Source organism: Rhodnius prolixus, unplaced genomic scaffold, assembly GCF_049639745.1.
Source record: "Rhodnius prolixus isolate KJV_2025 unplaced genomic scaffold, Rpr scaffold_2, whole genome shotgun sequence".
In the NCBI taxonomy this organism is placed as follows: Eukaryota; Metazoa; Arthropoda; class Insecta; order Hemiptera; family Reduviidae; genus Rhodnius; species Rhodnius prolixus.
The window spans coordinates 57,047,979-57,072,399 of NW_027411592.1; the positions used below are offsets into that span (position 1 = coordinate 57,047,979).

Here is a 24,421-nt window from a genome sequence, read left to right on the forward strand (position 1 = left end):
GTTCTCTCTGTAGAAGTATGGGCCGATTAGATGATTTCCTAAAACTCCACACCAAACGTTTGTAGAAAATACAACCTGAACGTAGAATAACTCTAGCCTACCTAGATCTTGACTTCGCCACCATAAGTGCTGCTACAAGCAAAGCGTGGGAGTCCCAGAGTTTTGGCTTGCCTATCCGTTGATGGTGCCCAGTTTAAACAGATTCTTTAAAAAAAAATAACATAATTTTGACAATAAACTGAAATTTGTTTTTCATATTTTAAATTACCATAACTTTTGAAAAACCGAACCGATTTCAAAGAATTTTTTTTTGTGGGGGGGGGGGAGCTCAAATACTATAAAAATAAGCAAACAAAAATATAATGTTCCATTTGAAAAAAACAAAGTTGGATGCTGTATCTCGAGATACAGGGATTTAAAAAAAATGGGCCAATCACTAAAAATAAACTAGATTAAAAATTATTAAATACGTGTTTTTTATTTTTTCGAAATTTTATATAACTCTGGTCACCCTGTATAAGCATCAAATTTTTTATTAAATTTTTTTTTTTTTTTTAATGATTTAACAGTCAACAGTCAACATCGGAGACTATTGGACGCCCGGAGCATTTTTTTTCAGCGCACAGCCGGCCTACGGACAATATTCTCTCCTTGCAGACAACACTGGTCCATCACCAGACAGAAGCTCCTTGAAAGAAAAAAAATCTAAGAGCCAGCAGCTGGATTCGAACCTAGGATCTCCGCATGGGAATACAATACGCTATGCACACGGCTAATCCGTTTCCCTTTTTATTACAATTATTTATTGAATTATTACTTCGGATTTGATCACTTTTTTTTTTTTTGTAATTTATAATGTTTAACCTTCTTTATTTTTTTTCTCCCCCTAAATATTAAAAAACATTCTTTAAAGTTATTTAAAAAGTTATTATCAAGAAAGGACGAGGTTAGTTTTTTTTGAGACGTCTTAGTGGAGGGGATAGTCTGTCTGTATAGAGGCGCTGTACAACGGCCTTATTGTGTACTATAGCGGCGGCCTGTGTCAAGATTAAACCAGTCTGGTCTGAGCCCGCGCTGCGTAAGGCAAGCCAGTGGATTCCGGTCATAACTTACTGTGTTCCGTTTGTACGCACGCACAGCCCCCCCCCTACGCTGTCCCTTTATCAATAATTTTCTTCTTTTTTTTTTTCTTTTCTTTTCTTTTCTTTTTAATTCCTTCCCTATTATTCTTATGTTCCATTTTTTTTAAAAAAAAATAGATACAAGTAAAATTTCAGATTTTTTTTGAAATTCTTTATTCTCATCACTTCTCACAATTTTTTTTATATTTTTAAAATATTTCACTTTTTCTATTTTCTATATTTTCTCGCTTTCATTTCCTCTCCAAATACGCCAAAAAATAAACTACAAATCCTTCTTACTAAAAACAAAACGGTTTAGTGTTGGAATCTATTTAAATTTGTTTTCTAATCATTTTTCCTTCAAAATTATTTCATTCCTTGCCACCAAAATTATTTCCTATTTTTTTTTTTTACCCCAGATTGGAATACTGTGGAAGGAATATTCGGGACCAACGGAAAAAGTGTGATCCGTGTTTTTTGTTTTCTTTTATGTGTGTCTATGTGTTCACGGCTCTGTGTAATTTTTTTAGGAAAAAAAAGTTTTGTTTAGTTATTATATCCATTTTTTTGGTTAATACCTGCAGCTTTTGAACAAAGCGCCAGTTAAGTATTTTTTGTTTTGTTTTGAGCTGTTTGAAACAAGAAGAAAATCTTCAAGAACAAAAAAAAGAAAGAAAGAAACAAGACTGAGTTATATTAAATTAAAAAAAAATTTTTTTTTTTGTACAAAAACAACTCAAAATCCATTACGAATGGAAGTGTCTTAGTGAAGTGATAGTTTTTTGTTTTATTTATTCAGTTTACAGTTTTTTTCCCCCCTTAAAAAATTTTTGAGGAAAACTAGATTTTCCTTAAAAAATAAAACTGTGGCCAAGTTTATTTCACCAGTTTTTCATTTGGAAATTACAACATAATAAAAAAAGTTCCACCACAATCATGGATATACTACCAAGCGGAAATATATTCCGGGAATTGCAGGATATACACGAAACAGGATATTTTTCAGCTCAACCATCCTTAGAGGATCATTGGCAACAGGTCGGTGATTTTTATTTATTTTTTTTTTTTGTATTATTTACTTTTTGAGACTTCAAAGACGGGGAATTTACCACAACTTTTACTACAGCCTTTTTTTTTGGGGGGGGGGGCTTGTCTTGGAACGCGTACTATCGGACAGGAAGAAAAATTATCTTCTTACGCCCCTGGAAAGTGATATAAAAAGTCCATTATTATCTAAGCCTAGATAGGATTCAGTTGTTTACAATATTCATTCGATCTATGCAAGGCCGGAACAAATTTTTCTTGTTTTGACGCTCCATATGGTATTCATGTTTTGACTACAGATACCACAGCCTCCAAAACAACCCACTCGCATTAAAAAAAAAACCTTTTAACCAACCCATGGAAATCTTTCCCGCCAATTAAATCGCCAAAATACCGCGCAAAATTCCATCACCATTGATCTCTCTCTCCCGAAGGCTACTCGTAACTAGTAACCGTCGTCGGCAATTAATACAGGAAATAGTATTTATTTTTAAAATTCAATTTTCATTTAGATTTAGGCTAAATAGTTAGCTCTTGATTGGTGGTACCTAATTTCGAGTTTTCATCCCAGTAAACGCTTCAGTCAAACACCACGATTTCTGATTGTCCGTTTTTAATTGATGCGAGTTGATCATCAACTGTTGTTTCTAACGTTACTTTTGAGTTATTTAAGGGGTTATAGGCAGTCAGAGGCGCCAAAAAAGTCATTTTTTCAATTTTTTTTTTTTGGGGCGGGGGGGGGGGGGGGGAAACGTGTTTACTTTTTTATTCGGGAACTTTTGCGTCATATCAGTCCATGTTTAAAGAACTTATTGTAATTTTTTCGTTACAAATTAATAATAATTGTACTAATAGCGAATATTTTAATGCCACACGTCAAAAAAATGCAACCCTCTCGTGGACATGATATCTTGAGACTGGCTCATCTGAAATCAAAATTTCGAATAGATTTCGTTAGTAGATGATTTTATCTCGTACTTGACCGAAGGATTTAGAAAAAAATTGAATTTTTAATTTTTGGGACAACTTTAAAGTTTGATTCACGATTTTCACTAAAAAAAAAATTGACCATTTTATGTTTGTAAAACAAGTTCTATTCATTGAAAAAAAAAAAAAATCCTTCGTCCAAGTACGATTTTAATATGTGTAAAAGAAATACGTAAAATTTCAAAAAGATCGGTGCAGTAGATTTTGAGATATCGTGTCCACCGACTTTGAAAACGTAGTTTTGAGAAAAACGCGTTTAAAGTTTTCAGCGGTTAAAGGTTTGCGAATAAAACCTGGATAAAACCCAACTTACAGAGTGTCATCGATTCCAGGCACATAAAATAAGTCCTCCATGTCTTCTAAAATGTCCAAGTTTTCCGATTTCTGCTGTCTCCGTAGGATTCTTGCCTCCCGCGTAGCAAGTTGAGCTCTGTGCTAAGCGATGGTTTGTAAACACTTTCACTCTTACAATTTTGCTCGGATCGGCTTGAAATTTTAGGACAACATTCCTGAGAAACTATACTTTAATATAAATTTTTAAAAAAAAAATCAATTTTTTCAAATTTCTGACTGCCTATTATAACCCCTTAAGTCAAAATATAACCGACTTTCTAATTTTAATAAGCAAATGACGTAATTAAAATAAGTTACATTAACTAGATTTTTTAGGTAAGAAATACTTCAGTTTTTCGCTAAATATTCCCAATATTTTGAAATAATTAAATTAATTATTGATTGATTTGAACCCACCTACCCCCAAAAAGGCTAACATAAAATTGAATCAATTTAAGCCTAGTCTATTATTTATTCATTTTTTTGTTTGTTTCTTTTAATTCATCACTGTCCAGCCTTCATTGGACGATATTATTCACGTTGGGAACCCACTATTCTACACATAGTATTATTATAGTCTGATAAATGCAATCTCCCAAAAATATTTGGTCAGCATTGATAAAGATAGACGAAATAAAAAAATATGAACACTGGGAATAACATTTTGTTTCCCCGTCTCATTTCATTATTATTGTTATTATTATATAGCTTTTTATTATACTACTTTTGAATATGCATATAAATTTTAAGCAAACAATTTTATACCCAATCATAGTACGAGGGTCGTTTGAAAAGTCCGTGCAAAGTCAGAGAGATAGCACCACTGGCGCGTATCGAGGTTATGTTTAGTTAGTAGCATCTCTTGGAAGAACACACACCAAGTTTCAGCCAGATCGGTCTATTTCTTTGTGTTTGGCATTCGTTTGAATCGAGGAAGTCGAGTGATTTTCAAAAAATGGACGAAAGAGAATTTCGTGTGTTGATTAAACACTACTTTATGAAAGGCAAAACGCCTCAGGAGACTAAAGAGAAGCTTGATAAACATTATAGTGACTCTGACACTTTCGTTTAGAACAGTTTATAAGTGGTTTCAAAATTTTCGGCGTGGCCATATGGGCACAAGTGACGCTGAACGTTCTGGACGCCCTGTTGTGGTTACTACTCCAGAAATCATTGATAAAATCCATGATATGGTGATGGATGACAGAAGAGTGAAGGTGCGTGAGATTGCTAGTGCTGTGGGCATCTCGAATGAACGGGTACATAATATTTTGCATCAACATTTGGACATGACAATGCTATCCGCAAGATGGGGGTGCCGCGATTGCTCACGCTTGACCAAAAACGAAATCGTGTGAAGTGTTGCAAGGACGGTTTGCAGCTGTTCCAGAAGAATCCGCAGGACTTTAAGCGTCGTTTCGTCACTGTGGATGAAACATGGATACATCACTACACTCCTGAGACCAAAGAACAATCTAAACAATGGGTTACCAAGGGGGGAATCTGCGCCAAAAAAAGGGCGAAGACCGTTCCTTCGGCCGGAAAGATTATGGCGACTGTCTTTTGGGATTCGCAAGGAATAATCCTCATCGACTATCTGGAAAAGGGTAAAACTATTACAGGTGCATATTATTCATCGTTATTGGACCGTTTGAAAAACCGAGCTGCAAGAAAAACGCCCACGATTGGCCCACAAAAAAAGTCCTTTTCCATCACGACAACGCACCAGCTCACACCTCAGCAGTTGCGGTCGCAAAATTAATGGAAATAGGGTTCCAACTCGTTTCACATCCCCCCCCCTATTCTCCAGACTTGGCTCCCTCGGAGTACTATTTGTTCCCCAATATGAAGAAATGGCTGGCGGGAAAAAGATTTTATTCAAACGAGGAGGTGATTGCAGAAACGATTGGCTATTTTTCAGACGGACAAATCCTATTATTCGGAAGGGATCAACAAACTAGAGCAGCGTTGGACGAAGTGTATAAGCCTAAAAAGGAGACTATGTTGAAAAATAAAAAAGGTTTAACCCCAAAAAATTAAGTAGTTTTTATTTTTGCACGGACTTTTCAAATGACCCTCGTACAATCATACTATGGTAATAATTAATTACTTATTATTCTTTTTAAAACTATTTTAAAGACCAAGTAAAGGCGAACAAGCTTTTAGTCATTGTATATAAGTGATTCGCATTTTTTTTTTTACAATGTACAAAATTGTCCAAAATTTTGTATTATAGTACATTGTATTTTTCTTTCGCTAAAAGTGTAATTTTTTGTTTAACGTAGCCACGGTGGAAGGGGGCCCCTTATCAGTTTTTTAAGCCTCTTTATGTTTTTATGCTCCAGTTACAAAGTTTTAACTTAGAAAATACTGTAAAAACAATAAAAATTCTTTTTATACCTTTTTGCGTATTTATTTTGTTTATTAAAATATAATGTGAAATTAATTAAATACTTATTTATGATTTTAGTATTAATTTTTTAATTGATATTTTTGTTATGGTTACCTAATAATATAATTTATTAATACCATTAAAAAAAAAAAAAAAAAGAACTAAGAAGATCGCGTGCTTTGAGGGCATAGACCAGATGACATACTTTCCCATATTTTTTTTTATCATCAACATTGTTAAGCGATTACGTCAACATTAGCTTATTTCTGTGATTATCTTTTAACAATGTTATTTTTATAACTATTTTATTAATGAACAAAATAAAATGCCGGCCGGCAAAAATACTATGAACTTATTTATTTTTTTTCATTCTTAATTTCCTTTTTTTGTAATTTACTACTAATGCAATTTTTATACTGTATTTACACGAAACAACATGGTGGTAGGTTCTTCTAATTGACATATAATTAATATTTCTAATTAAAAACAAAAATTAACTCGAGTTTTTAATTGCTTTTTCAAAAAAGACGAGAATTTTTTTTTTTTTCTGTAGTAAATGAAGCATAAAACTGTAAAAATAATTTAAGTTACCTTTAAATAATAATTAAAAATAATCCCTTATTTTGATAAATTAATTAACAGTTTTAATTATTATTTTTTCTACTAATTTTTTTTTTATTTAATTAATTGTACAGTTAAAGTTCTTGTTCTTTTGGTGACTGATTCACAATTGATGTTATTGGATTAATAAATGATGTCATAACACAAAAAATGGTGATATAAACTTGATTGATTTAGGCAATCATCTTTTTTACCTTCTTAATTAATTGAACTAAAATTTATGTTTTAAATAAATTTGTATTTTATTTATTTAAATTATGGAAATCAAGTGATGAACTAAGAACGAGACGGTTCCTAATCTGACAATCATTGTTGTGAAAATCCACTTTTAGCAAAATAGCTTGTTGAAGTTGAATTTTGTAGCCTTTTCAAAAATGATTATTAATTTAATAGCTGCGATAAGTTTATTGTTAAACGGAAACATTACATGAAATCTAAATTCTCTACACTAAAAGTAAAGTAACTGCCTATCTTTTCAGGCGGGGCTTTACGTCCAACTACCAAATTAGGTGTTGTGGACGGATGCGACTAGCAAACATAATGTAAATTTCTTTTATTAACCATTTAATAAAAAATCCAAGGCCTAAGACCGGGGGAATCGAACCCACTAAACCAACAATACATCTTAGCATTGCGGGTCTAGTCTCTTAACCGCCTAACTTACTTTACTATAAATTTCTCATATTAACCATTAAATAAAATCCAAGGCCTAAGACCGGGGGAATCGAACCCACTAAACCAACAATACATCTTAGCATTACGGGTCTAGTCTCTTAACCGCCTAACATACTTTACTATAAATTTCTCATATTAACCATTAAATAAAATCCAAGGTTTAGACCGGGGGAATCGAACCCACTAAACCAACAATACATCTTAGCATTGCGGGTCTAGTCTCTTAACCGCCTAACATACTTTACTATAAATTTCTCATATTAACCATTAAATAAAATCCAAGGCCTAGAGACCGGGAATTCGAACCCACTAAACCAATAATACAGCTTAGCATTGCGGGTCTAGTCTCTTAACCGCTCGGCTGTCGTGGTGCCTATAATTCTCTACAATAAATTCACCCAAATCTACCTCTCATGATGGCTGAAAGTCTAAAACCGGACGGAAATACCATTTATACATGCGTGCTACGAAAGATAAAAATCAGCAATATTATCCAGCATCGTGGTTCTAATCCAATTTCACAAGTAGTAAGCAATACGCAATCAGTAGACTGTCAGCCAAAAGTTACTGTTGTTTTTTTTGTAACTGTGACTATCTTGTCGACATACCGTGTGACTGAAGCTCATCAGTAAGTGATTGCTATATCCGACGGCCTAACTGACAATCCAATTGTCCGTTTCCGGTGCCCCTATAAATTATAGCATCACGGTAAGTACACGGAGCTGTGTAATGGTCAGTATGAGCTGAATGGACCAAAATCTGAAACTCCAGTCCAGCTGGAACATTCTACGCCCAAATACAATGTGCACGCACGCCATTAGTAACTATTGAAAAAATAAACATTAGAATTGCCAAACTCAGTTGACGTGGGGTGGTCAATAGAAAAGCCGTCTCCCTCCCTTTTCACCCCATCCCAAAAAATGAACATAGTATATATGACCGAGAGGGGGGGGGCCGACGAACGCATCGACTAAGTGAATGCACACATCTACTGAGCACACCTGGTCACCACTAAATAGCCACTCAGGTTAATTGGCCAGTAATTACGTTTAGCCATTCTAAAGTTGAACATCACTTTTCACTAGGAGGCTTATAATTCAGTTTCCTTTGGCTAGTGCACCGGAACAAGCTGTAACGGGCTAGCAGTAAAATTAATCCTGAACTAATTAAAAAATCTGCCCTTGAACACGTTCACGTCCTTCTCTTACTAGAGTTGTTGACGTATTCACCTCAAAATGTCCAAAACGGATTATCCACCCCCTCCCCCCCCCAAAAAAAAAATTATTTGAAAATAAAAACTTTTGATGAATAAAACGTTGAGGCCGAAGGAGATAGTAGCGCAAAAAGAACTAGTAGGGAAAGTCCTCAACCTCTTTAAGAGGGGAGGGTTCGCTTACTAGAACTAAGAAGGGGCTGTGGCACAATAAGTCTTCTGTGGCTGCGGTGCCGTGGGGCGTAGGTCCCGTCCCATCTACTATCTTAATCTTAATCTTTAATGAATAAACGAATACATTTGCTCTAAGAATAGAGAAGGGATTAGCCGAGTAGTTAGCGTATACTGGATTGCAACGCGGAGGTCCCGGGTTCGAATCCAGCTGCTGACCCCTTAGATTTTCTCCTCCTAGGGAGCTTTTTAGAGCCCACTGTGTCCTGATGTTGCCCGTAACGAGAGAACAATGTCCGGTCGCCAATCACCTCAGATATTGACACGCATTGAAATAATAAGTAAATAGAAAAAAAAAATTTAGAACGCATTTTCGAAAGAATTAAACTATTACAGGTGCATATTATTCATCGTTATTGGACCGTTTGAAAACCGAGCTGCAAGAAAAACGCCCACGATTGGCCCACAAAAAAGTCCTTTTCCATCACGACAACGCACCAGCTCACACCTCAGCAGTTGTGGTCGCAAAATTAATGGAAATAGGGTTCCAACTCGTTTCACATCCCCCCCTATTCTCCAGACTTGGCTCCCTCGGACTACTATATGTTCCCCAATATGAAGAAATGGCTGGCGGGAAAAAGATTTTATTCAAACGAGGAGGTGATTGCAGAAACGAATGGCTATTTTTCAGACTTGGACAAATCCTATTATTCGGAAGGGATCAACAAACTAGAGCAGCGTTGGACGAAGTGTATAAGCCTAAAAGGAGACTATGTTGAAAAATAAAAAAGGTTTACCTCAAAAAATTAAGTAGTTTTTATTTTTGCACGCACTTTTCAAACGACCCTCGTACTACTTCCGATAGGTTTTGGAATTTTCAACTAACTCAGAATTTTATCAAGAAATTTAAACGCCGTTTTTTTTTTAATATAAAACACGCATTTATTAATAAAACAATAAATTATAGACTCATGCAACGAAGTGCCTGAAAAAGTTAAAAGGAAATTGATGAAGCTACTTAAAAAATAAAAATCACAAAGAAGCAAAAAACAACCGCTCAGTACAGTGGTATTTCTTAATTGTGGGATTTAGAACTCTAGACTTCAGCCAGATCCCTTTGGCAGGGATATTAAGTTTCAGCATCCTACGATTTCCCCCCCCCCCCTTTTTTTTTTTTTTTTTTAAATTTTATTCAAATATACAGACCAGTTTCCAAAAATAAAATAAACAAAAACAAAAATTCGAATCCAGGGGGGGGGCCATCAAAATGGGTACTTCTGGGAAAAACTGGAAAAATCTAAAATGTTTCTCAAATATCTTTCTGTCCTTGTAAGAGAAATTTAAATTGAAAGAGTTAGAAAAGGAAAACAATTTCCGGTACAATAATTCTGTTCAATACAGGGCCTAATGGCAACCAATGGGAGCTTGCGATAATGTATTTGTTTTATCTATTTATTGCTATTAAGCTTACATACGCTTTTGAGCAAGTGAATCAGCCATAAAAGTGCAGAAGTAATTATAATAATATTAACGACAAAATATAGAAATAAAATAAAAGATACAAAAGTAAAATAAAAATAAAATAAGAGCAATAAACCATCTTAAAAAATAATTATATCTTGAAATAAGAGATAAGAACCAAAACGGGCATGCTTGAAAATAAAATATAAAGTTTAAAATATCCTCGGATTAAGTATAAAATAAAGCCAAGTAAAAAGTGAATGTAGAGGTTAATAAATTAACCCAGTAATACTTTTGGTTTTGCCGAAAATGTAAATAATAGCATACAAGTTAAATTATTAATTCAGAAATAAATATTTATTATAAAAGTTAGTTTATTTATGGGATGACACAATCATATTCCACACTCCCCCTCGTCGACAACGTCGATGAAATAAGAGGGGATGTGTGGAGTGACACTCTTGCAGAACCCCGGCTCCACCCTACCTTGTTAAGCAAGGTGTAGTGATTGGAAGCTGTGGGTCTGTACGTGTCATCCCAGCTCGAGTAGTATTTGGAAATAAGAAGAACTATGATAGTGGGCGCTAATGACCAAGATGTCGATGCGCCGAGGAAAAAAAAAAAAAGTTTAAAATAATATACTTATGAGCAGAGAAATGAACAAAACGTATTTATTTTATTAAAACACCCTTACTAGAAATATATAATATTTAATGTTATTGTTTTTATTAAGTTCGATAAGTTACAATAAATTGGTAATGTGTTCAACCGACTGATTGTGAACGAGAACAATGAAATTGTTTTTAAAATAATTTGTTAAAATTAGTATTAAAGAAATAATAAACTATACTTCTAATCTATTTGTAACACAATAGCTTTTAAACTTTTATTGTCTTCAGTCATATACTACGCACAGTTGTATAACTGTACGCACAAAAGAGGCCCCTTTTTTTACATTTATTGTTATTGTAATTATTTATTAGGTATTTGTAAAGTAAGTAGATGCTCTTCGTATTTCGAGAGGGGGGGGGGTGATAGAAATGTGGCCATTTCTTGGTAAAATTTATGGTTTTAACTCTAACCTTGAGAATTGTTTTAGATTTAGAATTTTTAGATTTTACACGGCGGGACCGGGATCCATGCCCCACAGCACTTGCAGCCACCAAGAGGCTTATTGTGACTTCCCTCTAAGTCTAGTAGATGAAACCTCCCCTTCTAAGAAGGTTGAGGGCTTTCCCTAGTAGTTCCATTCTGCGCTACAATATCCTTTGGTCTTAAGGTACCAAAGATATCTGTAGCGCAGCCGCTCGATTGCAACACAATCGAATAACAGGTGAGAAAGGCCGTTTCTTCCTCTTCCTGGCACAATCTGCACAACGGTTCCCCGAGCTAATAAGCCCTAACTTGTGCAGGTGCTTTCTGAACCTGCCATGCCCTCTGAAAAGGTCTGTAACCAGGGTAATCTGATTTCTGCCCAAGCCCAGGAGTCTCTTTGGTTCTTTGTTTACACAGTAAGGGCACAACCCTCTTACTATGTTTGACCCCCAGGAAGCATCACCCAGTACCTTTCAGATCCAGTCTCTGAGAGCCTCATGAACTGCACACCCTTGGTGATACCCAGGACTGGTTCCGGGCCAATGAAGGGAGTACTAGCTCCATTCCTGGCCAGCTCATCAGCTGTCTCATTCCCCTTAATCCCCACATGACCCGGCACCCATTCCAGTCGAACTTTATTGTGCCGAGCCAGTTGATCTAGAGCCTTTTTACAATCCCAAACCAGGAAAGAGGTAGTTCTGAAGGTGTATTGTTTTAAGAGACATTTCAATGGTTTTTTATTTTTTAAGATGGGGTTTAAAAACCTTTTTTTCTCTAAGAGAAACCATATTACCAAAACATTTTATTAAATAATTAAATTTAAAATAAAAAAAAATTAATGTAGCACTGTGTTGTTTTAGTAAAAAGTTAGTAGTTGGTAATATTTCATTGCCAAACAGTAAGTTACAGTTGTTAGGCAAACACAATCATTAAACTTTTACAACTTACATTTAGTAAAGTAATCTCCTTTTTCCCTTTTAAGTAACCTTTTTACAAAATACTGTAAATAGGCTTTTTGTATTCTCTCTGTCTCTCTTACCCCGCCGCTCGCCCCATCTCCTTCTCTTTAAGACATTCTAGATAATTTAGTTTGAACAACATGGAAAAAGGCCATCAATACAAAGTGGAATGGGTTGGGTGGGAGGTGGAGGGGGTATTTTAATGGAGAAACCGATGTAATTCTCATGTTATTTTGAACGTTTTAAAATGTTTGATAAAACTTCAGCATTACTGCATTCTAATGGATTTAAATAAAGTAGGTAGCGTTTTTTTTTAATTTCTATTTCTTGTTAAAAGAAATTTATTTTTTAATTGTGCAGACTCTTAATTCTAAGTACACATCGGAAGTATCCCTTTTCATCGGAAGTCGATGAGGATTATTCCTTGCGAATCCCAAAAGACAGTCGCCATAATCTTTCCGGCCGAAGGAACGGTCTTCGCCTTTTTTTTGGCGCAGATTCCCCCCCTTGGTAACCCATTGTTTAGATTGTTCTTTGGTCTCAGGAGTGTAGTGATGTATCCATGTTTCATCCACAGTGACGAAACGACGCTTAAAGTCCTGCGGATTCTTCTGGAACGGCTGCAAACCGTCCTTACACGATTTTGTTTTTGGTCAAGCGTGAGCAATCGCGGCACCCATCTTGCGGATAGCTTTGTCATGGTCCAAATGTTGATGCAAAATATTATGTACCCGTTCATTCGAGATGCCCACAGCACTAGCAATCTCACGCACCTTCACTCTTCTGTCATCCATCACCATATCATGGATTTTATCAATGATTTCTGGAGTAGTAACCTCAACAGGGCGTCCAGAACGTTCAGCGTCACTTGTGCCCATATGGCCACTCCAGAAAATTTTGAAACCACTTATAAACTGTTCTAATCGAAGGTGCAGAGTCACCATAATGTTTATCAAGCTTCTCTTTAGTCTCCTGAGGCGTTTTGCCTTTCATAAAGTAGTGTTTAATCAACACACGAAATTCTTTTTCGTCCATTTTTTGAAAATCACTCGACTTCCTCGATTCAAACACAAAGAAATAGACCGATCTGGCTGAAACTTGGTGTGTGTTTTTCCAAGAGATGCTACTAACTAAACATAACCTCAATACGCGCCAGTAGTGCTATCTCTCTGACTTTGCACGGACTTTTCAAACGACCCTCGTACAAACTAGCTCGGTTAGATTCTAGTAAACCTTTAAGGTTGCCCACATTTCAGTGTCTAAATGGTTAGCCGACAAAAAAAATTGGGTTTATTCGAGGGAACCTTTACTAGAGACCTACTTGATTGCTATTTATTTATAGTTAAAAAAGTATATATTATACTGCTCCCACTGCGAGACACTTCGTTGGCTCGGAGCCCTATTTTGGGGTTCCCCAAGTGTCTTAAGACTGCGGCCATTAAACTATGGAGTGCAGATTAGGTCTCAGAAGGGGTGGCTTACAACCACAGGGCTGAGACAGCAGAAGGAGTTCATTACGGGGCTAAACGTCTCTGTACATTTGAAAATATTGTGAATGAATAGGGCTGAAAATTTGACACGATAGCTCTGCATTGGTTCATTCACAAAAGTACTACTTTTTGAAGTAGCTTCAAAAATGTACGTAATTACTATAGCACTTGTTACATCATCAAAAATTAATTACTTTACTTTTTTTCACTATTATTAGAAATATTCACGACTACAACAAATGCTGTATCAAGAAAATTTGTTGTTACTAGTTCAGTTCACTTGAAAGACTCATTAGAGTAATTACCCAGTGGTTGAACTCTTTCTCGGTGGTTTACACTCACATCAGTCAATAAGTACCTAGGCCATTTCCGCTTCAAGCGACAAGGAAGATTGTTGGGAAGGTGTGGGAGCTGTTAGACAAGAGGATTAGGGTGGAGAGCTAGTAGGCTGGGTATTTGTGGTAGCGAGACTTTATTATGTCAGAACCGAAGAGATGTGAACAGGCGAAGGAGTTCATTACTTGGCTATTCGGCCAAGGCTGACTGCAGATTAAATCCGTCAAGGCCGCGTGGGGCTATAAGGGATAATTTGTAAGCGTATTAACTGTGGCCACTACAGGCTCAGAAAACACTTGCACCGCATGGGCCTGGCAGATGATAGCCTCTGTAGGTTCTGTCAGGAGGAGGAAACGGCAGTGTGCATGTTTTGTGCCAGTGTGAAGGGCTTGTCTGGGCTAAGGACGTTACTTCTCAGGGAGGAAAAAAACCAAGGCCTAAGAGTCGCTCTCCAGAATTAAGAATCTGATTAAACGGGCGGGATCTGGAGAGCGAGCTCTAAAGTCGGGGAGCCACAATAGATCCAAGGAAGTCGCAGTGGCGTAGGCCTTAATGGGCCGCCCAATCAGAATCTTATCTTATTCTGCTCCCAAGTAAAATTTCAGAATTAGGTTCACCACTATTACGAGAGTATTTCTTCAGTTTTAAATTCTTTCGTCTTTTACTTTTACAATTTTGAGAAGAATCTTAAATTTTATTTAGGATATATCCTATAGGATAAAAGAGACGATCTTGAAATTCATTATTTATTGAAAAACACAGCATAAAAAGATTGTGTGTAGCAAGATAGCAACAGCAGTTAACTTTTTATTATCCTTTTCAGAAATGTTTATATTAAAAAATGGAAACAAGAATGAACAAAGCAAATTCTTTCTACATCCGGTTGGGTTATTTCCTGTAAACTTGTCGAATTTTCAGCACAATTAATTCTCTTTAATAATATACAAGACTTAGGTCCCATACATTTGTACTAAATGGTTCTCTAAAATGATCTTTTTTTGCTAAAATTGTGACAGGAATTTGTGTTGAACAATTAATTTTAAATATAAATTGAAGGCTAACAGGGATCACAATTTTGTAATACGTTGGAGTCATTTTTGGGAAAGTAGAAAAAAAAAAAAAAAACCAATCAGAAGATCCGCTCAGAATGGTGGCACTTCCGTTACAGAGATCTTGATCGCTAAGTAACAGTCAAAAGTCCTTGGGTGTAATCCAATCATGGATTGCGATTTTTTAAAGTGTTTTTGAAGATATCTGATCAATATGCACAAACATACAAACAACTTTTTCCGATTTTCAGGGTAACTTAAAACGAGGAAACTACAAATAGAGAATTTGACATTATGTAATACTTTCTTTACGCAGTAACCAAAATTTTTTTGAATTAAAGAAAAACTTTAAAAAGTACGATTTCCAAGATTTAAGTGAAAAGAAAAACCATTCCCTGTGATTTTTCCGGTAAGGTACGAAACTAAATTCCAATTATTTAACCCAAAATCAGAGAAAAACAAGTTCTTTTCCGGTAACTTACAAGTCCATTTCAGTAATAATAAATCATGATTCCTAGAATTCAGTATACTCGTACAACAAATCTTCGGATATTTCAGAAACACATTAGGGAATTCGGGCATTAGCTTATTAGGTTGGTTGGCAAACCTGCAACAGATCCTAGAACCTAAATGCATAGCTCTCTTTATTTGCACGTACTAATAATTTATTGATTACCGTTCAGAAAAACAGGTCAAGTCAAAATTTTGTCATGTTCACTAACACACACGCACATATCACATATGTGTTGCATTAAGCTAGATGACTTATTGAGGTCATATTGTAAATTTATATATTTATTTTGTGACAGCTTTTTTTTAAGTTAATATTTACAGAGATACTATTAAGTAAATTCATTATTATGTAAATAATATTACTTTGATTTTTGAAAGAACAAATTAGCGTACTGGATACACCCACGCAGAGATCCCGGGGTTCGAATCCAGCTGCTGGCATTTCTATTTTTTTTTTTTTTTTTTTTTTCTAGGAGTTTCTTTTAGCTCATAGTCCAGTGATGGACATAGATGCCATATAACGAAAAAACAATGTCCAGAGTGCTTTGAAAAAGTTGTGGGAGCTAAAGAATCATATTTTATATTTTGGAATTGCATCCGTAATTTCCGTTTTGTTGGCCTTTCTGAACGAAAAAGTCCTTTTCCATCACGACAACGCACCAGCTCACACCTCAGCAGTTGTGGTCGCAAAATTAATGGAAATAGGGTTCCAACTCGTTTCACATCCCCCCCCCCCCTATTCTCCAGACTTGGCTCCCACGGACTACTATTTGTTCCCCAATATGAAGAAATGGCTGGCGGGAAAAAGATTTTATTCAAACGAGGAGGTGATTGCAGAAACGAATGGCTATTTTTCAGACTTGGACAAATGCTATTATTCGGAAGGGATCAACAAACTAGAGCAGCGTTGGACGAAGTGTATAAGCCTAAAAGGAGACTATGTTGAAAAATAAAAAAGGTTTACCCCAAAAAATTAAGTAGTTTTTATTTTTGCACGGACTTTTCAAACGACCCTCGTATGTCTCTGTGTGAATGTATACTTTTCAACGTCCTTGAGGGGATAGTTCCTCCCCTCCACCTCACCACACTCATTTGCAACGGAAGTGCTGTCCGTCCCCATGTGTTTGTCTGTTTGTTTGTTAGTCCTATCTGCCTCTGTGTATATCATGTATATTATTATATAGTCATCCGTTTCTCCCAGCCTCTTCACAACACTAACAAATTATCCATCCGCACGTGCAACAATATATTCCTCTCTCCCCCACGCCACCCTATATACATGGCTCCCCACTCGCAATTCCATAATTTTTTTGTTTCTCCCCCCGCCAAACATTTCCATTTAAAAGGAAAAAAAAAAAAAGTATAAGAGAAACGTACGTAAGAGTAAGTAACATTCAATTTCAAAAATAAATGAAAACACATTTGCACACTAATAATAAATAAATTAAAAACATGTGACTGAAATACAACAGCTGGGATTTATTTCTATTATTCAAACCCACGATGCCCAATGCCTGTGTAATATTCAACTTTTTTTTTGCCTTTTTTTTTTTTAATATACATTAAAGCCTTGCATTAATGTATATATTTTTTTAAAAAAATAGAGTAATCCCTTTGTTTTATTGTATTCAGAGTAATTAAACGTTTTGTTATCATTTCTAGTTTTTTGTTTGCTTTTTTCTATTATTAATATTTTTTTTTGAACAAAGAAAGCTTGTCTCAGTAAACTTTTAAAACACATACGAGGGTCGTTTGAAAAGTCCGTGCAAAAATAAAAACTACTTAATTTTTTGGGGTTAAACCTTTTTTATTTTTTAACATAGTCTCCTTTTAGGCTTATACACTTCGTCCAACGCTGCTCTAGTTTGTTGATCCCTTCCGAATAATAGGATTTGTCCAAGTCTGAAAAATAGCCATTCGTTTCTGCAATCACCTCCTCGTTTGAATAAAATCTTTTTCCCGCCAGCCATTTCTTCATTTTGGGGAACAAATAGTAGTCCGAGGGAGCCAAGTCTGGAGAATAGGGGGGGGGGATGTGAAACGAGTTGGAACCCTATTTCCATTAATTTTGCGACCGCAACTGCTGAGGTGTGAGCTGGTGCGTTGTCGTGATGGAAAAGGACTTTTTTTGTGGGCCAATCGTGGGCGTTTTTCTTGCAGCTCGGTTTTTCAAACGGTCCAATAACGATGAATAATATGCACCTGTAATAGTTTTACCCTTTTCCAGATAGTCGATGAGGATTATTCCTTGCGAATCCCAATAGACAGTCGCCATAATCTTTCCGGCCGAAGGAACGGTCTTCGCCCTTTTTTTGGCGCAGATTCCCCCCTTGGTAACCCATTGTTTAGATTGTTCTTTGGTCTCAGGAGTGTAGTGATGTATCCATGTTTCATCCACAGTGACGAAACGACGCTTAAAGTCCTGCGGATTCTTCTGGAACAGCTGCAAACCGTCCTTACACGATTTCGTTTTTGGTCAAGCGTGAGCAATCGCGGCACCCATCTTGCGGATAGCTTTGTCATGTCCAAATGTTGATGCAAAATATTATGTACCCGTTCATTCGAGATGCCCACAGCACTAGCAATCTCACGCACCTTCACTCTTCTGTCATCCATCACCATATCATGGATTTGTATCAATGATTTCTGGAGTAGTAACCTCAACAGGGCGTCCAGAACGTTCAGCGTCACTTGTGCCCATATGGCCACTCCGAAAATTTTGAAACCACTTATAAATTGTTCTAATCGAAGGTGCAGAGTCACCATAATGTTTATCAAGCTTCTTTTTAGTCTCCTGAGGCGTTTTGCCTTTCATAAAGTAGTGTTTAATCAACACACGAAATTCTTTTTCGTCCATTTTTTGAAAATCACTCGACTTCCTCGATTCAAACAAATGCCAAACACAAAGAAATAGACCGATCTGGCTGAAACTTGGTGTGTGTTCTTCCAAGAGTTGCTACTAACTAAACATAACCTCGATACGCGCCAGCGCGCCAGTAGTGCTATCTCTCTGACTTTGCACGGACTTTTCAAACGACCCTCGTATTTCTGTTCTTACATTTTATTTTTTTAATTTAAAATAGTATGTTTTTTATTTTTACTTTATTATATTTTTGAAACATACGATGAACACACATTGATAAAACTTTACTTTTAACACAATTTACTTAATTAAATTTTCTGAAAACTTAGAATATATTCAAAAAAAAAAGGTTGATGACTTTAATCATGTATATATATGTTTCATGCAATTAAATATATAACTTTTTAAGGATACATGGCTTTACAGTTCCTCTTGATATACATTCTTTGATGATTATTATTTTTTATTTTTCAATCAAACAGATGGACCTGATGATATCGTATTTTTGTACACGTTCACATGAACCTCTTGGTATATTCCTACAAAATTACGGAAAATTCCCCCCTCTCAAGAAAAAAAAAGCTACACTATCGACGAATTCCATCTTACTAGTTAGGCGCCACGGTAGCCGAGCGGTTAAGAGGCTAGACCCGCAAAGCTAAGATGTATTGTTGGGTTTAGAAGGTTCGATTCCCCCGGTCTAGGCCTTGGATTTTATTTAATGGTTAATAAAAGAAATTTACAGTAAAGTATGGTTTGCTAGTCGCCTCCGTCCACGACACCTAATTGGTAGTTGGACGTTAAGTCCCGCCTGAAAAAAATAGGCGATTACTTTATTACTTTTTTACTACCTTCTATCATACTGAGATTTTTGCTTTTAAATTTCATAATTAATTATTTATAATGTTAGTAGAAAAAGCATGATGTCTAAAATGGCACTTTAAATGAGATCCTTACTTCACCCCTCTCAAAGATACCCCAACTTGAAATAATGTTTAAGGAAAAATAGGAACTATTTCTAAATAGAAATATACAAATAAAGTAAAGTAATTGCCTATTTTTTCAGGCGGAGCTTTAACGTGTCGAACTACCCAATTAGGGTGTCGTGGATGATGGCGGAAGATCATACTTTACTATAAACAAATTTTTTGTTTCTATCAAATAAAAAGTAGTCATACGCAGGATTCGAACTGGAGATCTTCCTGTTTCAAAGTCACTATCTTGACCACTAGACAAATACTCGCCCTTAATATAAAGAAACAAAAAAACCTATTCACTGCCGGCCAGCTGACCATCTTCAAATTTGAAATTGCAATTACGATTCTTATTTTAATATTTATAGAGTCGATGAGGTCGTAAATTACAATAAAATGGAACATTAGAGGGGGGTGACTATCTCCACCTTTTTTTCGCCCCCCAAATTGCTGATATATGGAAGTTATCTGGAGAAAATTAGAAATTTAAACTGAAAAAATAAAGCCACGGAATTATCACTTCCCTAAACTTCAGCAATACGTAGTTAACAAAAAAGGAAAAAAAAAAAAAAAATGCCTCAAAAAGATATGCCAAGTGGATGATGGTAATTGTGAATCAAGGCTACTAAAACTATGGTCCAAATCTTTTTCTGGATATCTACAACTATGCTCAATTGTGTCCGAGTTTAAGTATAATTGTATTCAGAATTTAAGTTAGCCAATAGCTTCCAGTTTCCCATTTTGCCTCCCATCCCAGTGTTGCCAAATTAAAATGACGACCACCCAATAAACGTGACGATAAACGTGAAATGGTCGCGCGCGGGGGGAGGGGGAGAAAGAGAGAGAGAAAAGAAATGTAAATAATGCAGAATGAGTGAGAAAGACTTAATCTAAAATTAATTTAATAATCTTAGATTACACAAAATGGAATTTTAGTATGTTCACTGCTTTGCCCAAAAGACCTTTTGCTCAAGGGAGGGAAAGGGTTACTTTGTAAACATACAATCCATTCTCTTACTTAGAGGACTAGAGTCAACATCTTAGCTGGCAGGATATGCCAGTCAGAGCTGGATAGCTAGAGGACCCAGCTTAAACTTCTGTCTTACTGGTTAAACATTTCAAGATCTATTGTCTGTTATAAAATTTATGAGAATGTTAATTTATTTCACAATAAAACAATAATAAAAAAAAACAATAAATATTATTATATAATTCTGATTTAATAAATAAATATTTAACTTTTATGTATTCACAAAATTTTGAATGAAAAATTATTCATTTTTCACGAAATTGCGTTTCTAATTTGTTTTCAAAGATAAGTCCGGGAAAAGTGACCTTGTTTTAATCTTGTGTGAAAACTCGATAAGAATTTCCCTCATTATTTCCTTCTTCTTTTTTGTGGCACATCAGTAAAATAAAGTAATGCCTAATTTTTTTCAGGCGGGCTTTACGTCCAACTACAATTTAGGTGTCGTGGACGGAGGCGACTAGCAAACATAGTTTACTGTAAATTTCTTTTGTTAACCATTAAATAAAATCCAATGCCCTAGAGACCGGGAATCGAACCTATTAAACCAACAATACAGCTTAGCTTTGCGGATCTAGTCTCTCTCTTTACCGCTCGGCTACCGTGGCGTCTTTGTGGCGCATCAATTTTCCCTCATTATTATTCTCAAGCTTCTAATTCAGAATTTTAATACAAATTTAATTATAAACAACTTTTTTTTTGTTAGTAAAAACTTAAACCTCAACATCTAAGGCTTTTAACAGAACTCTGCCGTTCTACGGACAAAATTCTTTTGAAATAGATAAACATTGTCCTAACTAATAAAATAGTTGAATTATACAATTTTAATGAAACTACCCTCTCTCTCTCTCTCTCTCTCTCTAAAGGAAGTATACTTTTATACACATATAACTAATGAAAAAGTAATATGTACGATGTTGTTCCAATTTTGGAGATAAAAATGTTTAACCGGAAGTGAAAATAACACAAAAACACATTTAGGGGATTTGCTGCCTAGATATTAACTTTGAACTGTAGCAACTGGAAGTGAAAATCAGTAGTTTAATTAAAAGTATACTTCCTTTAGAGTGGGAGAGAGGGAGAGCGGGCGGGTAGTTTCATTAAAATTGTATAATTTAACTTGGAACAGAACATCTTTAAAGTTGAAAGCGAAGTTGATTGTGTTTATTAGCTTGATCCATAATGTAGAGCAGCACAAAGTTGCGTGTAGAGGCAGGTTCATATTCGGTGAGAGACAGAGAGAGTGAATGAGTGAGGCAGAGGGAGGGACTTATTCTCTTTTCATGGAGGCTATCGATCGCGTCTGGGACATGGAGGCCCACAAAACAAATGAAATACAATGGGCTGTGAAATTTCAAGTGAATTTGCGCGCGTTTTCTCCGTAGCAAATACTCAATCCTAAAACACAAAAATATCGTAACAACGCTTTCGGTAGTTTACTTTAAAGATTGGCTTAAGTTCTTGGAAAAGAATTATACAATGAATAGTATTTTAGCAACGATCTGGTGTCGCCATATTTTATCATAAAACCCTCTCACTGGTGCGAACTATTCAAATGACTTTCTATTACCGGAAGATTTACGTAAAGAAGCTTCCGTAAAACCAATTTTTCACCTAAGATTTTTGTTGTTTCTCTTTCGCTTATTTGTGCTACAATCACAGTGCGGTAGCAATGATAACAGTGAACAGTAGTTAGATACAAACGAGTGGAGAAGTTACCCGATTGTAAAACCTTTCAGAAACACTCTTTCTTGGTTATCAGAAAGAGTTCTTGAAGAAAGATTTTGAGCTACTAGGATTTTGCTGCATGTTATTTATTGCAGGTTGATGTGGTAGTTTCCTGTATCGTGATTTGGACGTCAGGGGTGATAAAAAGGAATGTTAAGATCAGTATAGTCCTGGTTAGAGGCATAAAATGATGGAGCGTTAGTTATAGAGTTATAGATCGAAGTATTTTGTAGAGATTACTTTGTTTGGTGCGTTTGGTTGAATCCCACAGCTCTTTTCCATGTTGACGCACGTTATGTTTAAGATCAGTACGATATACTCGTAGTCCAGTTAGAGACGTAAAATGGAGCGTTTACTATGGATCGAAGTATTTTAGATTGTAGAGATTGCATTCTTTGGTGCGTTTGGTTGAATCCCACAGCTCTTTTCCATGTTGACGCACGTTATGTTTAAGATCAGTACGATATAGTCCGATTAGAAACGTAAATTGGAACATTTACTATGGATCGAAGTATTTTAGGTTGCAGAGATTGCATTCTTTAGGGCGTTTGGTTGAATCCCAGCTCTATTCCTTGTTGAAGCACGTTATGTTTAAGATCAGTACGATATAGTCCGGTTAGAGAAGTAAAATGGAGCATTTACTATGGATCGAAGTATTTTAGGTTGCAGAGATTGCATTCTTTAGGGCGTTTGGTTGAATACCACAGCTCTATTCCTTGTTGAAGCACGTTATGTTTAAGATCAGTACGATATAGTCCGGTTAGAGATGTAAAATGGAGCATTTACTATGGATCGAAGTATTTTAGGTTGCAGAGATTGCATTCTTTAGGGCGTTTGGTTGAATACCACAGCTCTATTCCTTGTTGAAGCACGTTATGTTTAAGATCAGTACGATATAGTCCGGTTAGAGACGTAAAATGGACCATTTAGTATGTATCGAAGAAGTTTAGATTGTAGAGATTGAATCCTTTGGGGCGTTTGGTTGAATCCCAGCTTTATTCTTCGTTGAAGCACGTTATATAATAATAGTAATAAAATAATAATAATAATAATAATAGTTATTATTATTAAAGAAAATCAGTTCAAGGACTTGAATGATCATCATTCAACCATCATAAAGTCGGTTAATTAAAAGTACCGAATGAATTGATTGCAAAGGATGCTCTTGTCTATTGTTTAGACCAGATAGCCGTGAGCCTCCATCGCTTCAGCCTACAAGGAGGATTAGTCAGGAGCGGTAGTACGGGATAAATTGTGGATTAAGAGATTATGAAGTAGAGGAAAGTTACGAGAGGAATTTTATACAAATCTCAAGATTTATCAAATTTGAGATTACGCAAGTTGAGGATGGTATGGTTGCTCACATAAGAAGGGTGCATCGATGATGGTCTAGAGAGTTTGGATTCCTTTCTTAGGTTTATAAAACGCCTTCGCTGTTCCTTACAGTAAGTCCAGATAGGAGCAAGAAGGACTAAGTATAGTCTTTTCTTGATTTTTTAAGAGTCAATTTTGATCTTTTATCAAGTAGTTTATCAATCAGTAACTTTGGTTGAGTTCAAGTCGTGAATAGAAAAAAATTTAATAAAATTTGTTTAAAATGTGCTGGAAAAATCTCAAAATTTAAATTCTGGATAAATTCATTTGTATAAATAATTAAAAAAAAGTACCATCTTACCTGGAATTCTGTACGGTCGAAATCTCTTTTGCGCTTCCGCAACTGTTGTCTTCTTTTCACATCATCACTATTTTTAAAAAAAATTATATCGCAACGGAATTTTGTAAAATAAAGAAAACAATTTGTTAACAGAGCACAGTTTCAAAAGATTCACGCACACTTCTTAGTAAAGAACAATAAAACACTTCCGAAGAATTAATTGTACATCCGGGAATTTTTTACACTGCCGCACTATCTGAAAAAAAGGGGAAAAAATTAAATTAAAAATTTTAAAAGTCCACGTCAAACTACCAAATTAATGGTCGTGGACGGAGGCAACTAGCAAACAACTTTACTACAAAGTTCTCATATTAACCATTAAATAGAATCCAAGGGCTAGACACCGGGAATCGAACCCACTAAACCAACAATACATCTTAGCATTGCGGGTCTAGTTTCTCTTAACCGCCTAACATACTTTTCTACAAAGTTCTCATATTAACCATTAAATAAAATCCAAGGTCTAGAGACCGGGAATCGAACCCACTAAACCAACAATACATCTTAGCATTGCGGGTCTAGTTTCTCTTAACCGCCTAACATACTTTTCTACACAGTTCTTATATTGAATAATAAATAAAATCCAAGGTCTAGAGACCGGGAATCGAACCCAGTACCCACAATACGAGTACAACGTAAACCGTGCCTAGACTCG

At 35.7% G+C, this 24,421-nt stretch overlaps 2 protein-coding genes across 6 annotated transcripts in view; one reads left to right on the forward strand and one right to left on the reverse strand.

The window, feature by feature from the left end:
• The window catches only part of LOC141450052 (uncharacterized), a 134,173-nt gene that overhangs the window by 91,192 nt on the left and 18,560 nt on the right, over positions 1-24,421 (reverse strand). For all 5 annotated transcript variants that reach the window (XR_012455912.1, XM_074120076.1, XM_074120075.1 and 2 more), the window contains exon 3: positions 23,728-23,962. Coding sequence is in view for 4 of the 5 variants with exons in the window: in XM_074120076.1 (XP_073976177.1) it covers positions 23,891-23,962 (72 nt within the window). In the remaining variant the exon portion in view is untranslated. The remainder of the gene's footprint in view (positions 1-23,727; positions 23,963-24,421) is intronic.
• Positions 1,040-24,421, forward strand: part of LOC141450051 (Krueppel-like factor 7) — a 710,120-nt gene continuing 686,738 nt past the window's right edge. Inside the window, exon 1 of the mRNA XM_074120068.1 lies at positions 1,040-2,159. Within this exon, the coding sequence (XP_073976169.1) occupies positions 2,058-2,159 (102 nt within the window). The 5' untranslated portion in view covers positions 1,040-2,057. The remainder of the gene's footprint in view (positions 2,160-24,421) is intronic.